The sequence below is a fragment of the Pseudorasbora parva genome, chromosome 18 (genome assembly GCF_024679245.1).
Source record: "Pseudorasbora parva isolate DD20220531a chromosome 18, ASM2467924v1, whole genome shotgun sequence".
In the NCBI taxonomy this organism is placed as follows: domain Eukaryota; kingdom Metazoa; phylum Chordata; class Actinopteri; order Cypriniformes; family Gobionidae; genus Pseudorasbora; species Pseudorasbora parva.
In genome coordinates, this window is record NC_090189.1 from 442584 (window position 1) to 458578 (window position 15995).

General features: G+C 53.2%; 1 protein-coding gene across 2 annotated transcripts in view; it reads left to right on the plus strand.

The window, feature by feature from the left end:
• jak2a (Janus kinase 2a) overlaps positions 1-10938 on the plus strand; it is a 45150-nt gene extending 34212 nt beyond the window's left edge. The window contains exons 21-24 of one of the 2 annotated variants that reach the window (XM_067423262.1): positions 5754-5926; positions 7786-7903; positions 10415-10528; positions 10682-10938. In XM_067423262.1, the coding sequence (XP_067279363.1) occupies positions 5754-5926; positions 7786-7903; positions 10415-10528; positions 10682-10792 (516 nt within the window). In that variant the 3' untranslated portion in view covers positions 10793-10938. Of the gene's footprint in view, positions 1-5753; positions 5927-7785; positions 7904-8872; positions 9369-10414; positions 10529-10681 lie in introns of those variants that run through there. The other variant, XM_067423263.1, reaches the window with a different exon arrangement.
• Positions 10939-15995: the final 5057 nt, after the last annotated feature.

Consider the following 15995-nt stretch of genomic DNA (forward strand, 5'->3'; position numbering starts at 1 on the left):
CGCCCGTCTCCGCTGCGCCGCGCTCCTCCCCAAACGGACGAGGCGTTTATACTTTCGCCCGTCTCCGCTGCGCCGCGCTCCTCCCCAAACGGACGAGGCGTTTATACTTTCGCCCGTCTCCGCTGCGCCGCGCTCCTCCCCAAACGGATGAGGCGTTTATACTTTCGCCTGTCTCCGCTGCGCCGCGCTCCTCCCCAAACGGTCGAGGCGTTTATACTTTCGCCTGTCTCTGCTGCGCCGCGCTCCTCCCCAAACGGACGAGGCGTTTATACTTTCGCCTGTCTCCGCTGCGCCGCGCTCCTCCCCAAACGGACGAGGCGTTTATACTTTCGCCCGTCTCCGCTGCGCCGCGCTCCTCCCCAAACGGACGAGGCGTTTATACTTTCGCCCGTCTCCGCTGCGCCCCTCCCCAAACGGACGAGGCGTTTATACTTTCGCCTGTCTCCGCTGCGCCGCGCTCCTCCCCAAACGGACGAGGCGTTTATACTTTCGTCTGTCTCCGCTGCGCCGCGCTCCTCCCCAAACGGACGAGGCGTTTATACTTTCGCCTGTCTCAGCTGCGCCGCGCTCCTCCCCAAACGGACGAGGCGTTTATACTTTCGTCTGTCTCCGCTGCGCCGCGCTCCTCCCCAAACGGACGAGGCGTTTATACTTTCGTCTGTCTCCGCTGCGCCGCGCTCCTCCCCAAACGGACGAGGCGTTTATACTTTCGCCCGTCTCCGCTGCACCGCGCTCCTCCCCAAACGGACGAGGCGTTTATACTTTCGCCCGTCTCCGCTGCGCCGCGCCGCGCTCCTCCCCAGACGGACGAGGCGTTTATACTTTCGCCCGTCTCCGCTGCGCCGCGCTCCTCCCCAAACGGACGAGGCGTTTATACTTTCGCCCGTCTCCGCTGCGCCGCGCTCCTCCCCAAACGGACGAGGCGTTTATACTTTCGCCCGTCTCCGCTGCGCCGCGCTCCTCCCCAAACGGACGAGGCGTTTATACTTTCGCCCGTCTCCGCTGCGCCGCGCTCCTCCCCAAACGGACGAGGCGTTTATACTTTCGCCCGTCTCCGCTGCGCCGCGCTCCTCCCCAAACGGACGAGGCGTTTATACTTTCGTCTGTCTCCGCTGCGCCGCGCTCCTCCCCAAACGGACGAGGCGTTTATACTTTCGCCCGTCTCCGCCGCGCCGCGCTCCTCCCCAAACGGACGAGGCGTTTATACTTTCGCCCGTCTCCGCTGCGGCGCGCTCCTCCCCAAACGGACGAGGCGTTTATACTTTCGTCCGTCTCCGCTGCGCCGCGCTCCTCCCCAAACGGACGAGGCGTTTATACTTTCGCCCGTCTCCGCTGCGCCGCGCTCCTCCCCAAACGGACGAGGCGTTTATACTTTCGCCCGTCTCCGCTGCGCCGCGCTCCTCCCCAAACGGACGAGGCGTTTATACTTTCGCCTGTCTCCGCTGCGCCGCGCTCCTCCCCAAACGGACGAGGCGTTTATACTTTCGCCCGTCTCCGCTGCGCCCCTCCCCAAACGGACGAGGCGTTTATACTTTCGCCCGTCTCCGCTGCGCCGCGCTCCTCCCCAAACGGACGAGGCGTTTATACTTTCGCCCGTCTCCGCTGCGCCCCTCCCCAAACGGACGAGGCGTTTATACTTTCGCCCGTCTCCGCTGCGCCGCGCTCCTCCCCAAACGGACGAGGCGTTTATACTTTCGCCTGTCTCCGCTGCGCCGCGCTCCTCCCCAAACGGACGAGGCGTTTATACTTTCGCCCGTCTCCGCTGCGCCGCGCTCCTCCCCAAACGGACGAGGCGTTTATACTTTCGCCCGTCTCCGCTGCGCCGCGCTCCTCCCCAAACGGACGAGGCGTTTATACTTTCGCCCGTCTCCGCTGCGCCGCGCTCCTCCCCAAACGGACGAGGCGTTTATACTTTCGCCTGTCTCAGCTGCGCCGCGCTCCTCCCCAAACGGACGAGGCGTTTATACTTTCGCCTGTCTCCGCTGCGCCGCGCTCCTCCCCAAACGGACGAGGCGTTTATACTTTCGCCCGTCTCAGCTGCGCCGCGCTCCTCCCCAAACGGACGAGGCGTTTATACTTTCGCCTGTCTCCGCTGCGCCGCGCTCCTCCCCAAACGGACGAGGCGTTTATACTTTCGCCCGTCTCCGCTGCGCCGCGCTCCTCCCCAAACGGACGAGGCGTTTATACTTTCGCCCGTCTCCGCTGCGCCGCGCTCCTCCCCAAACGGACGAGGCGTTTATACTTTCGCCTGTCTCCGCTGCGCCGCGCTCCTCCCCAAACGGACGAGGCGTTTATACTTTCGCCCGTCTCCGCTGCGCCCCTCCCCAAACGGACGAGGCGTTTATACTTTCGCCTGTCTCCGCTGCGCCGCGCTCCTCCCCAAACGGACGAGGCGTTTATACTTTCGCCTGTCTCCGCTGCGCCGCGCTCCTCCCCAAACGGACGAGGCGTTTATACTTTCGCCCGTCTCCGCTGCGCCGCGCTCCTCCCCAAACGGACGAGGCGTTTATACTTTCGCCCGTCTCCGCTGCGCCGCGCTCCTCCCCAAACGGACGAGGCGTTTATACTTTCGCCCGTCTCCGCTGCGCCGCGCTCCTCCCCAAACGGACGAGGCGTTTATACTTTCGCCTGTCTCAGCTGCGCCGCGCTCCTCCCCAAACGGACGAGGCGTTTATACTTTCGCCTGTCTCCGCTGCGCCGCGCTCCTCCCCAAACGGACGAGGCGTTTATACTTTCGCCCGTCTCCGCTGCGCCGCGCTCCTCCCCAAACGGACGAGGCGTTTATACTTTCGCCCGTCTCCGCTGCGGCGCGCTCCTCCCCAAACGGACGAGGCGTTTATACTTTCGCCCGTCTCCGCTGCGCCGCGCTCCTCCCCAAACGGACGAGGCGTTTATACTTTCGCCCGTCTCCGCTGCGCCGCGCTCCTCCCCAAACGGACGAGGCGTTTATACTTTCGCCCGTCTCCGCTGCGCCGCGCTCCTCCCCAAACGGACGAGGCGTTTATACTTTCGCCCGTCTCAGCTGCGCCGCGCTCCTCCCCAAACGGACGAGGCGTTTATACTTTCGCCCGTCTCCGCTGCGCCGCGCTCCTCCCCAAACGGACGAGGCGTTTATACTTTCGCCCGTCTCCGCTGCGCCGCGCTCCTCCCCAAACGGACGAGGCGTTTATACTTTCGCCCGTCTCCGCTGCGCCGCGCTCCTCCCCAAACGGACGAGGCGTTTATACTTTCGCCCGTCTCCGCTGCGCCGCGCTCCTCCCCAAACGGACGAGGCGTTTATACTTTCGCCCGTCTCCGCTGCGCCGCGCTCCTCCCCAAACGGACGAGGCGTTTATACTTTCGCCCGTCTCCGCTGCGCCGCGATCCTCCCCAAACGGACGAGGCGTTTATACTTTCGCCCGTCTCCGCTGCGCCGCGCTCCTCCCCAGACGGACGAGGCGTTTATACTTTCGCCCGTCTCCGCTGACGCCGCGCTCCTCCCCAGACGGACGAGGCGTTTATACTTTCGCCCGTCTCCGCTGCGCCGCGCTCCTCCCCAGACGGACGAGGCGTTTATACTTTCGCCCGTCTCCGCTGCGCCGCGCTCCTCCCCAGACGGACGAGGCGTTTATACTTTCGCCCGTCTCCGCTGACGCCGCGCTCCTCCCCAGACGGACGAGGCGTTTATACTTTCGCCCGTCTCCGCTGCGCCGCGCTCCTCCCCAGACGGACGAGGCGTTTATACTTTCGCCCGTCTCCGCTGCGCCGCGCTCCTCCCCAGACGGACGAGGCGTTTATACTTTCGCCCGTCTCCGCTGCGCCGCGCTCCTCCCCAGACGGACGAGGCGTTTATACTTTCGCCCGTTTCCGCTGCGCCGCGCTCCTCCCCAGACGGACGAGGCGTTTATACTTTCGCCCGTCTCCGCTGACGCCGCGCTCCTCCCCAGACGGACGAGGCGTTTATACTTTCGCCCGTCTCCGCTGCGCCGCGCTCCTCCCCAGACGGACGAGGCGTTTATACTTTCGCCCGTCTCCGCTGCGCCGCGCTCCTCCCCAGACGGACGAGGCGTTTATACTTTCGCCCGTCTCCGCTGCGCCGCGCTCCTCCCCAGACGGACGAGGCGTTTATACTTTCGCCCGTCTCCGCTGACGCCGCGCTCCTCCCCAGACGGACGAGGCGTTTATACTTTCGCCTGTCTCCGCTGCGCCGCGCTCCTCCCCAAACGGACGAGGCGTTTATACTTTCGCCCGTCTCCGCTGACGCCGCGCTCCTCCCCAGACGGACGAGGCGTTTATACTTTCGCCTGTCTCCGCTGCGCCGCGCTCCTCCCCAAACGGACGAGGCGTTTATACTTTCGCCCGTCTCCGCTGCGCCGCGCTCCTCCCCAGACGGACGAGGCGTTTATACTTTCGCCTGTCTCCGCTGCGCCGCGCTCCTCCCCAAACGGACGAGGCGTTTATACTTTCGCCTGTCTCCGCTGACGCCGCGCTCCTCCCCAAACGGACGAGGCGTTTATACTTTCGCCCGTCTCCGCTGACGCCGCGCTCCTCCCCAGACGGACGAGGCGTTTATACTTTCGCCTGTCTCCGCTGCGCCGCGCTCCTCCCCAAACGGACGAGGCGTTTATACTTTCGCCTGTCTCCGCTGCGCCGCGCTCCTCCCCAAACGGACGAGGCGTTTATACTTTCGCCCGTCTCCGCTGCGCCCCTCCCCAAACGGACGAGGCGTTTATACTTTCGCCTGTCTCCGCTGCGCCGCGCTCCTCCCCAAACGGACGAGGCGTTTATACTTTCGCCCGTCTCCGCTGCGCCGCGCTCCTCCCCAGACGGACGAGGCGTTTATACTTTCGCCCGTCTCCGCTGACGCCGCGCTCCTCCCCAGACGGACGAGGCGTTTATACTTTCGCCCGTCTCCGCTGACGCCGCGCTCCTCCCCAGACGGACGAGGCGTTTATACTCGCCGCTGTGCTATTCTTTTAAACGACAGAGGGCGATTCGGAGTAATTGTTCTATAAACCAGCGCGTAGAGAAGAAGTGGGCTAACGTGCTCAGGTGATGATATTTATTTTAGTGCATTTCTCCACAAACCACACTACAAAAGAATCGTGTAAAACTCAGTAAACCTTGGCTTGATATTATTACTTGTGACATGAGAACAAAAATGCACTAAATGAACGATCTCTTCAATATTTCCTAATTTCACTAAACTTTAATGTCATGATTTATTTATTTATTTTATTAAGCCTGGATCTTTATTTAAAATGGCTTATTTCTGCTTTAGTAGCTCATTCAGTAAATAAAAGCACCTCATGTGCGTCACGCTCGGCTAGATTCGCCTCGTTCACCTTCAGATGCGGAGCTGCGAGCGGAGTTACAAAAAATGCGTATTATGTTGTTGTATGGTGATATTTTTGCAAATATTTCTTTAAAAAATCAATTATATTTGTCCACTGGAACAATCACTTCAAATTGAAAACAGTTTACATAAAGCAGTTATATGTCAAACAGATGGAATTAGAAATACAGGCCTGCCCCTAATAAAAGCCTGCTTCAAATAGAAGCGGTTCCCATCGGCAGTTCAGGTAAATAAAGGCCCCGCTCTTTATTTGAGGAATTACGGTACTCACACACACACACACACACACACACACACACACACACACACACACACACACACACACTCACACTCACACTCACACTCACACTCACACTCACACATATTCACATTCATACTAACTAAACACTAATGCGTGTCCGTCTCTGTGTGTGTGTAGGGGATGGACTACCTGGCGTCGAAGCGCTATGTCCACCGTGATCTGGCCACGCGGAACATTCTGGTGGAGAGCGAGTTCCGTGTGAAGATCGGAGACTTCGGCCTGACTAAAGTCCTGCCTCAGGATAAGGAGTATTACACGGTCCGGGAGCCGGGGGAGAGCCCCATATTCTGGTGTGTATGTGTGTGTGTGTGGGAGTGAGTGTGTGTGAGTGTGTGGTCTGTACCTGATCAGAGGTGGAGAGTAAGTGTAACCACTTCTGTTCGGACCTGGACTCGAACCCCGGTCCGCCGGCATGAGAGTCGGACGCTCTAACAAGGCGGCTAAAGGCTGCAACCCCTAGCGTCAGTCGCTAGAGCGTCTCTTGGGGTCAGAGGAGTGAGGTTTACTCGCACTGCAACTACTACTAGCTGGCCTCTGTTACATAAGCACATTTACTCGAGTTCTGGTCTTAAAGGTGTGTTTGCATGCGATGTGACTTGTTTAACTTTAGTTAGTGTGTAAAGTTACAGCGCTGAAAGTTCACTGCAAACGGAGATATTGTCTTTAAAGTTACGGCAGTTTATTGCCTACAAAAATGGCCGGTTTGGACTACAACAAGCTTCTTCCTGGGTTGGTGACATCATAAACCCTCGCTAGTCTCCGCAGATGTGACTTCTGCCCGTAATGGGAAGGGGTGTGGCCTTAACCTGTGCTTCAGCCAATAAAAATACAGGAAACTACATTTGGCCATCTGACCAATCTAAGACCATTGCGTTTTTCAGAGGGAGGGGCTTCAGGAAGCAGGAAGCAGACGAGCCATTCAGAGCACAGACAGCATGCATTTATTAAACACTGATTTATAGTTTAGAGCAAAATGGAAGAAGACGGATGTCCAAATGCTCATTTAGTGGAGTATTGACATAAACAAAGTTGATTCTGTCTTCAGTGAAGGTGAACAGTGTGAGAATATCAGATGTGTATCAGTGTATTGGATCCGTGCATTCGGCCTTAAAGTGACAGCAGCTTTGTAACTTTTCTACAAGTATTTAAATGAGTTTAAGTTAGTCGTCTGCTAGTGTGTCAGATGGAGCGTCACTGACTGGCTTAAACCATGATGGCATAATGTGCATTTATACAACTATAATACAATAATGCGGCGACATAAGTATCAAAAGTATTTTGAAATCAAATACTTCTGTACTTTTACTTAAATTAAAATCTGTTTTTACAACTTTCACTTGTAACCGAGTAATATTTGACCAGCAGAAAAAAAAAGTTGTGTACTTTGTCCACCTCTTAACCTGATGATGATGTGTGTGTGTGTACCTGATGATGATGATGTGTGTGTGTGTGTACCTGATGATGATGATGATGTGTGTGTGTGTACCTGATGATGATGATGATGTGTGTGTGTGTACCTGATGATGATGTGTGTGTGTGTGTACCTGATGATGATGATGTGTGTGTGTGTGTGTACCTGATGATGATGATGTGTGTGTGTGTGTACCTGATGATGATGATTGTGTGTGTGTGTGTACCTGATGATGATGATGTGTGTGTGTGTGTACCTGATGATGATGATTGTGTGTGTGTGTGTGTGTGTATGTGTGTGTGTGTACCTGATGATGATGATGATGATGTGTCTGTGTGTGTGTGTGTGTGTGTGTGTGTGTGTGTGTGTGTGTGTGTGTGTTGATGATGATGACGATGATGTTGTGTGTGTGTGAACCTGATGATGATGATGATGATGTTGTGTGTGTGTGTGTGTGTACCTGATGATGATGATGATGTGTGTGTGTGTGTGTGTGTGTGTGTGTGTGTACCTGGTGATGATGATGATGTGTCTGTGTGTGTGTGTGTTGATGATGTTGTGTGTGTGTGAACCTGATGATGATGATAATGATGATGTTGTGTGTGTGTGTGTACCTGATGACGATGATGATGATGTGTGTGTGTGTGTGTGTGTGTGTGTGTGTTGATGATGATGACGATGATGTTGTGTGTGTGTGTGTGTGTGTGTGTGTGTGTGTGTGTGTGTGTGTGTGTGTAGGTACGCCCCGGAGTCTCTGACTGAGAGTAAGTTCAGTGTGGCGTCAGACGTCTGGAGCTTCGGAGTGGTTCTCTATGAGCTCTTCACCTACAGTGAGAAGATCTGCAGCCCTCCAGCGGTGAGGATGATCTGTGTCTGTTATTAGTGTTATATAGACATCAGTGCTGGTCTCACACTCACACACACACACACACACACACACACACCCCATCATCATCAGTGCTGGTCTCACACTCACACACACACCATCATCATCAGGTACAGTCTCACACTCACTCACACACACACCATCATCATCAGGTACAGTCACACACACATACACACACTCACACTCACACTCACACTCACACACCATCATCATCAGGTACAGTCACACACACATACACACACACTCACACTCACACTCACACTCACACTCACACTCACACACCATCATCATCAGGTACAGTCACACACACATACACATACACACACACTCACACTCACACTCACACTCACACACCATCATCATCAGGTACAGTCACACACACATTTTTTTCCTTTAAGTTAGACTGGGTTGTTTTACACTTCCAGATGAAATTTTGTCTTCATGTAACAATCCGTCAGCAAGTTATAGCCATTTGTTATAACCCTATTCTAGGCGTTTCTAGGGTTGAGGTAAAACAGGTGTATTTCATTCCTGATAATGCGTCCTAAAAAGTTTAGTACTAAAAAGTAATAAAGTAAATAGGAAGATTGTTATATAATAACAAACATTTTTCTTCAGAGAAATATATTATAATTTGAACATGAAAAACAAATGCAAACAATACATCAAGTGACAAACCGTGAAATAAAATATACTAATACATTTAATAATAATAAAATATACTAATACATTTAATAATAATAAAATATACTAATACATTTAATAATAATAAAATATACTAATACATTTAATAATAATAAAATATACTAATACATTTAATAATAATAAAATATACTAATACATTTAATAATAATAAAATATACTAATACATTTAATAATAATAAAATATACTAATACATTTAATAATAAAAAATAAAAAAAGGTTTCTGTTTGGCTCAGGGGACCAACCCACGTGTGCTCCTGGACTAATCAATGCTGCATATTATGACGACGCCCCACGCTGACTGCGGAGCCTCTGAATGATCAATCGCGTGTTGACATACTTCTGGTGTGAGTTTGTCCATTTAAGCGCAACACTTGGAAGAGCACTCGATATGTGCGCGCTGTGAGACGAGCGCTCGCTCTCGGATGATGCAGACGGATCTCCTCTCAGCGCGCGCGAGTCTTCAGTGGCGTCTTCACGCGGCGGATTACGGGGGAACGCCACTGCTCATATGCGCACATACGGCAGCACTCGCATGCACTCAACAAAGTTGACAAAGAAGTGAACCAGTATGATCGGCAGCTGAAGCGAGTTTACCGCCGCCACAACTCTAAATCAGCGCATCTGGCGGCGCTAATGTCCACCCCTGCCGCGCGCCCGAGCCCATCTCAGGCGGAGCACAGCGCTGTTTATTAAAACTTATGGGGATGAAAATAAATATATTCATGAATACTTTTTAGAGTCAAACTCTTTTGACAAAGCTTGAACAAAATGTAATACCTCATAAAATCGTGATTAAGACTTTAATACCTTTTAAGGGTCTTCATTTTCCCAAAATGGATTTATCAACTTTTAATACTTTTAAGACCCTGCGGACACCCTGCTTAGCTACTGCCCAGAACACCCTAGCAACTGCCTAGGGGCCACCTGGGATACCTTAGCAACCACCTATCAATGCATTGGAAGCCACCCAGGATACCATAGCAACCGACTTGCAACACCTTAGCAACCACCAAGATCACATAGCAACTGCCTAGCAACAACTCATAACACAACTGCATAAAGCCCTTGCAACTTCCCAGAAAACTTAAGCAACCACCTAGCAACATCCTAGCAACTGCCCAGAACACCCCATCAACTGCCTAATGACCAGCCAGAACACCATAGCAACTGCCTATCAATGTCTTAGCAACCACTCAGAACACCCTAGCAACCGCCTAGCAGCACCATAGCAACAACCCTGAACACTATAGCAACTGCCTTACAACAATTAATAACACAACACGTGAAAAAGCCCTTTCCTCCACCTAACAACATCCTAGCAACCACTTGGAATACCCTAGCAACTACTCAGAACACCCTAGCAACTGCCTAGCAGCACCATACCAACAACCCTGAACACTATAGCAACTGTCTTACAACAATTCATAACACAACACGTGAAAAAGCCCTTTCCTCCACCTAACAACATCCTAGCAACCACTCGGAATGCCCTAGCAACCACTCAGAACACCCTAGCAACTGCCTAGCAGCACCATACCAACAACCCTGAACACTATAGCAACTGCCTTACAACAATTCATAACACAACACGTGAAAAAGCCCTTGCCTCCACCTAACAACATCCTAGCAACCACTCGGAATACCCTAGCAACCACTCAGAACACCCTAGCAACTGCCTAGAAACACCATAACAGCCAAGTGCTGAGTTTTGCCACAGTAAGCACCACTCATGTGCATCTGGTGTTCCTGTTGATGATGAAGTGTTTTCTGAGCAGGTGTTTATGGGGCAGATGGGCGAGGACAAACAGGGTCAGATGATCGTTTATCACCTCATCGACCTGCTCAAGAGGAACTACCGGCTGCCGGCTCCAGACGGCTGTCCTGCTGAGGTAAAGTGTGTGTGTGAGTGTGTGTGTGTGAGTGTGTGTGTGTGAGTGTGTGTGTGTGAGTGAGTGTGTGTGTGTGAGTGTGTGTGTGTGAGCGTGTGTTTGTGTGAGCGAGCGTGTGTGTGTGTGTTTAAGCTGACCGTGTCTCTCCTGCAGATCCAGGTTCTGATGAAGGAATGCTGGGATGCAGAACCGGGCCACCGGCCAACCTTCAGACAGCTCGCTCAGAGAGTCAGCGCCATCCAGGACGGCTCACGTGACCTCTGACCTGCCGACAGCTCACGTGACCTCTGACCTGTCCTTCAACGAACTATGGGATGTTCTTCACCATCTGAAGAAGCACAAAACACACATTACACACCAGGCTATCAAATGAATGCTTTTTACATATAATCACAGAAATGATCTGGGATTTGCACCTTTTTCTGCGTAATATAATGCAAGATAATCAGTGTCAGTATTAGTGTGATGATGTTCACGGCCCCAGCTCGTGGAGACGTCCCCTAGAGGGCGCCAGCTCGTGGAGACGTCCCCTAGAGGGCGCCAGCTCGTGGAGACGTCCCCTAGAGGGCGCCAGCTCGTGGAGACGTCCCCTAGAGGGCGCCAGCTCGTGGAGACGTCCCCTAGAGGGCGCCAGCTCGTGGAGACGTCCCCTAGAGGGCGCCAGCTCGTGTAGACGTCCCCTAGAGGGCGCCAGCTCGTGGAGACGTCCCCTAGAGGGCGCCAGCTCGTGGAGACGTCCCCTAGAGGGCGCCAGCTCGTGGAGACGTCCCCTAGAGGGCGCCAGCTCGTGGAGACGTCCCCTAGAGGGCGCCAGTGTTCAGGATCAGACCCAAATATCTTTAAAACGCATGTTTGTCTACAGCAATGAGTTATGCATTTAGAATATTGTACATTTATGGTTTGTGTGTGTGTGTGTGTGTGTGTGTGTGTGTGTGTGTGTGTGTGTGATGGGTAGGTTTAGGGGCAGTGTGTGTTACTAAGTTCCTTAGTATTGTCGTCGGCATACCTGCTGAATTCCTGAGGAGTTAACTCCTGGTGGCCGGCGGCAGTAACGCTATTAAGCCACGCCCTCCCCATGGTATCCAATAAGACGCGAGCCGAACTAATTACCCTTCAAATGTTTTTTCCCCCATTTTAGGTGGTTGTTATGATGCAGACGAATGTTCAAGTGTTCGATTTCAATGCGTTTAGTGTTAGTTATTTGATGCTATAAAATGTGTGTGTAACGTCATGATTGACAGCTGTGCTAGCGAATGAGTGGGCGGCACCTCGATCCCCACATCATCGATTATTATTCCCGGGATTACTGGACTAGCTTCATGCTCTCTAACCTAATTTTTATTTCAAAATGGTATGAAGTTTACACCGGCCGTCCATATTCCCCACGAGTGTGTAACGGCGTTAGGGCTGGAGTTCCAGAAGAGCCCTCATCATTTCATCTCAGTCCTGCACACACACCAAATGCTCTTTTAATACTTGGCATTTATTTGTAATGTTGTGAGGTACTTGAATTGCAAAAAAAAAAGTTCTAAACTAAAGCAACTGATCTACTTTTTTAATATAAGATTGAGTGAATAAAACTATTTTTGAAGTAAAGGTGTTTTATCTGTCGTCAGTGCTGAGGATTGTGATTTGACCCCTGGGGCCGTTCTTCGCACCTCCTCACATCCGAGATGATCTGACAGATCCCAGATCTATAACCCTGATAGCGGATCTCTGGAGAATTGGGTTCTTCAAACGAATTTGCAGATTGGACTAGGCATGTGCCGATATCAATTTTTCATGCTGCGATTAATTGATGAAGTTTTATTACGATATACGATATTATCACGATATTGAAATAATTTGCAAAAAAAAGTGTTGCCATATAAGAACAAAAATAACTGAATGTTTAAATACAATAATGCACCAAAAATATATACAGCTCAGGAAAAAAAATTAATTGAGAAATCAGTGTTAAGTGGTCTCTTGATTTTTTTCAGAGCTGTAAAAGTACAATTTTCAAACAGATTAAAGTGCAAAAGAATTAGGCAATAAAGAACAACAGGTAGGCTTACAAATTACAATAAGGGCTCATTATTTAATGCATTAACTAAGATTGAGCAATAGCTACATTTGGTACAGAAAGTATAATGTTTTTGGTAATGTTGGTTAAGAAATACGGATCATTGTTAGTTTTATCTTAGGTCCATTAAAAAAGTTATTTTGATTTTGATTTTAATGTTATTAAACAGTAACTAAGAAATGAACATAGAATGATTAATTCTTTATAAGTATTTTTCATTGTCAGTTTGGTAATAATGAATTAACATGTTAACTAATGAAGTCGTATCTCAAAGTTATACTGAACAATAACAAATAATCAGAACAGTTCTAATCATTAGGGCATGTTGTAGTCCAGATTAAAACATAAAAATGTTTAAATTTGAAAATAAATAGCCTATTAAGTCTTTGAGTATTAAGTATTTGGTGCTGTGATGAACAACATTGAGATTACAAAAACTACATGCGTTTTGTTTGTTTGCTGGTTTCCGGGGTAACCGGCTTCATTCTGGAGTTTATCACTGAGCGGCACTTCAGCAGCGCGTCTCCTTCACCGGTTCATCAGCGCCCTCTGCTGTCACTGAGCGGCACTTCAGCAGCGCGTCTCCTTCACCGGTTCATCAGCGCCCTCTGCTGTCACTGAGCGGCACTTCAGCAGCGCGTCTCCTTCACCGGTTCATCAGCGCCCTCTGCTGTCACTGAGCGGCACTTCAGCAGCGCGTCTCCTTCACCGGTTCATCAGCGCCCTCTGCTGTCACTGAGCGGCACTTCAGCAGCGCGTCTCCTTCACCGGTTCATCAGCGCACTCTGCTGTCACTGAGCGGCACTTCAGCAGCGCGTCTCCTTCACCGGTTCATCAGCGCACTCTGCTGTCACTGAGCGGCACTTCAGCAGCGCGTCTCCTTCACCGGTTCATCAGCGCCCTCTGCTGTCACTGAGCGGCCCTTCAGCAGCGCGTCTCCTTCACCGGTTCATCAGCGCCCTCTGCTGTCACTGAGCGGCACTTCAGCAGCGCGTCTCCTTCACCGGTTCATCAGCGCCCTCTGCTGTCACTGAGCGGCACTTCAGCAGCGCGTCTCCTTCACCGGTTCATCAGCGCCCTCTGCTGTCACTGAGCGGCACTTCAGCAGCGCGTCTCCTTCACCGGTTCATCAGCGCACTCTGCTGTCACTGAGCGGCCCTTCAGCAGCGCGTCTCCTTCACCGGTTCATCAGCGCCCTCTGCTGTCACTGAGCGGCACTTCAGCAGCGCGTCTCCTTCACCGGTTCATCAGCGCCCTCTGCTGTCACTGAGCGGCACTTCAGCAGCGCGTCTCCTTCACCGGTTCATCAGCGCCCTCTGCTGTCACTGAGCGGCACTTCAGCAGCGCGTCTCCTTCACCGGTTCATCAGCGCCCTCTGCTGTCACTGAGCGGCACTTCAGCAGCGCGTCTCCTTCACCGGTTCATCAGCGCCCTCTGCTGTCACTGAGCGGCACTTCAGCAGCGCGTCTCCTTCACCGGTTCATCAGCGCCCTCTGCTGTCACTGAGCGGCACTTCAGCAGCGCGTCTCCTTCACCGGTTCATCAGCGCCCTCTGCTGTCACTGAGCGGCACTTCAGCAGCGCGTCTCCTTCACCGGTTCATCAGCGCCCTCTGCTGTCACTGAGCGGCACTTCAGCAGCGCGTCTCCTTCACCGGTTCATCAGCGCACTCTGCTGTCACTGAGCGGCCCTTCAGCAGCGCGTCTCCTTCACCGGTTCATCAGCGCCCTCTGCTGTCACTGAGCGGCACTTCAGCAGCGCGTCTCCTTCACCGGTTCATCAGCGCCCTCTGCTGTCACTGAGCGGCACTTCAGCAGCGCGTCTCCTTCACCGGTTCATCAGCGCCCTCTGCTGTCACTGAGCGGCACTTCAGCAGCGCGTCTCCTTCACCGGTTCATCAGCGCCCTCTGCTGTCACTGAGCGGCACTTCAGCAGCGCGTCTCCTTCACCGGTTCATCAGCGCCCTCTGCTGTCACTGAGCGGCACTTCAGCAGCGCGTCTCCTTCACCGGTTCATCAGCGCCCTCTGCTGTCACTGAGCGGCACTTCAGCAGCGCGTCTCCTTCACCGGTTCATCAGCGCACTCTGCTGTCACTGAGCGGCACTTCAGCAGCGCGTCTCCTTCACCGGTTCATCAGCGCACTCTGCTGTCACTGAGCGGCCCTTCAGCAGCGCGTCTCCTTCACCGGTTCATCAGCGCCCTCTGCTGTCACTGAGCGGCCCTTCAGCAGCGCGTCTCCTTCACCGGTTCATCAGCGCCCTCTGCTGTCACTGAGCGGCACTTCAGCAGCGCGTCTCCTTCACCGGTTCATCAGCGCCCTCTGCTGTCACTGAGCGGCACTTCAGCAGCGCGTCTCCTTCACCGGTTCATCAGCGCCCTCTGCTGTCACTGAGCGGCACTTCAGCAGCGCGTCTCCTTCACCGGTTCATCAGCGCACTCTGCTGTCACTGAGCGGCCCTTCAGCAGCGCGTCTCCTTCACCGGTTCATCAGCGCCCTCTGCTGTCACTGAGCGGCACTTCAGCAGCGCGTCTCCTTCACCCGTTCATCAGCGCCCTCTGCTGTCACTGAGCGGCACTTCAGCAGCGCGTCTCCTTCACCCGTTCATCAGCGCCCTCTGCTGTCACTGAGCGGCACTTCAGCAGCGCGTCTCCTTCACCGGTTCATCAGCGCCCTCTGCTGTCACTGAGCGGCACTTCAGCAGCGCGTCTCCTTCACCGGTTCATCAGCGCCCTCTGCTGTCACTGAGCGGCACTTCAGCAGCGCGTCTCCTTCTCCGGTTCATCAGCGCCCTCTGCTGTCACTGAGCGGCACTTCAGCAGCGCGTCTCCTTTACCGGTTCATCAGCGCCCTCTGCTGTCAGTGAGCGGCACTTCAGCAGCACGTCTCCTTCTCCGGTTCATCAGCGCCCTCTGCTGTCACTGAGCGGCACTTCAGCAGCGCGTCTCCTTCTCCGGTTCATCAGCGCCCTCTGCTGTCACTGAGCGGCACTTCAGCAGCGCGTCTCCTTCACCGGTTCATCAGCGCCCTCTGCTGTCACTGAGCGGCACTTCAGCAGCGCGTCTCCTTCACCGGTTCATCAGCGCCCTCTGCTGTCACTGAGCGGCACTTCAGCAGCGCGTCTCCTTCACCGGTTCATCAGCGCCCTCTGCTGTCACTGAGCGGCACTTCAGCAGCGCGTCTCCTTCACCGGTTCATCAGCGCCCTCTGCTGTCACTGAGCGGCACTTCAGCAGCGCGTCTCCTTCACCGGTTCATCAGCGCACTCTGCTGTCACTGAGCGGCACTTCAGCAGCGCGTCTCCTTCACCCGTTCATCAGCGCCCTCTGCTGTCACTGAGCGGCACTTCAGCAGCGCGTCTCCTTCACCGGTTCATCAGCGCCCTCTGCTGTCAGTGAGCGGCACT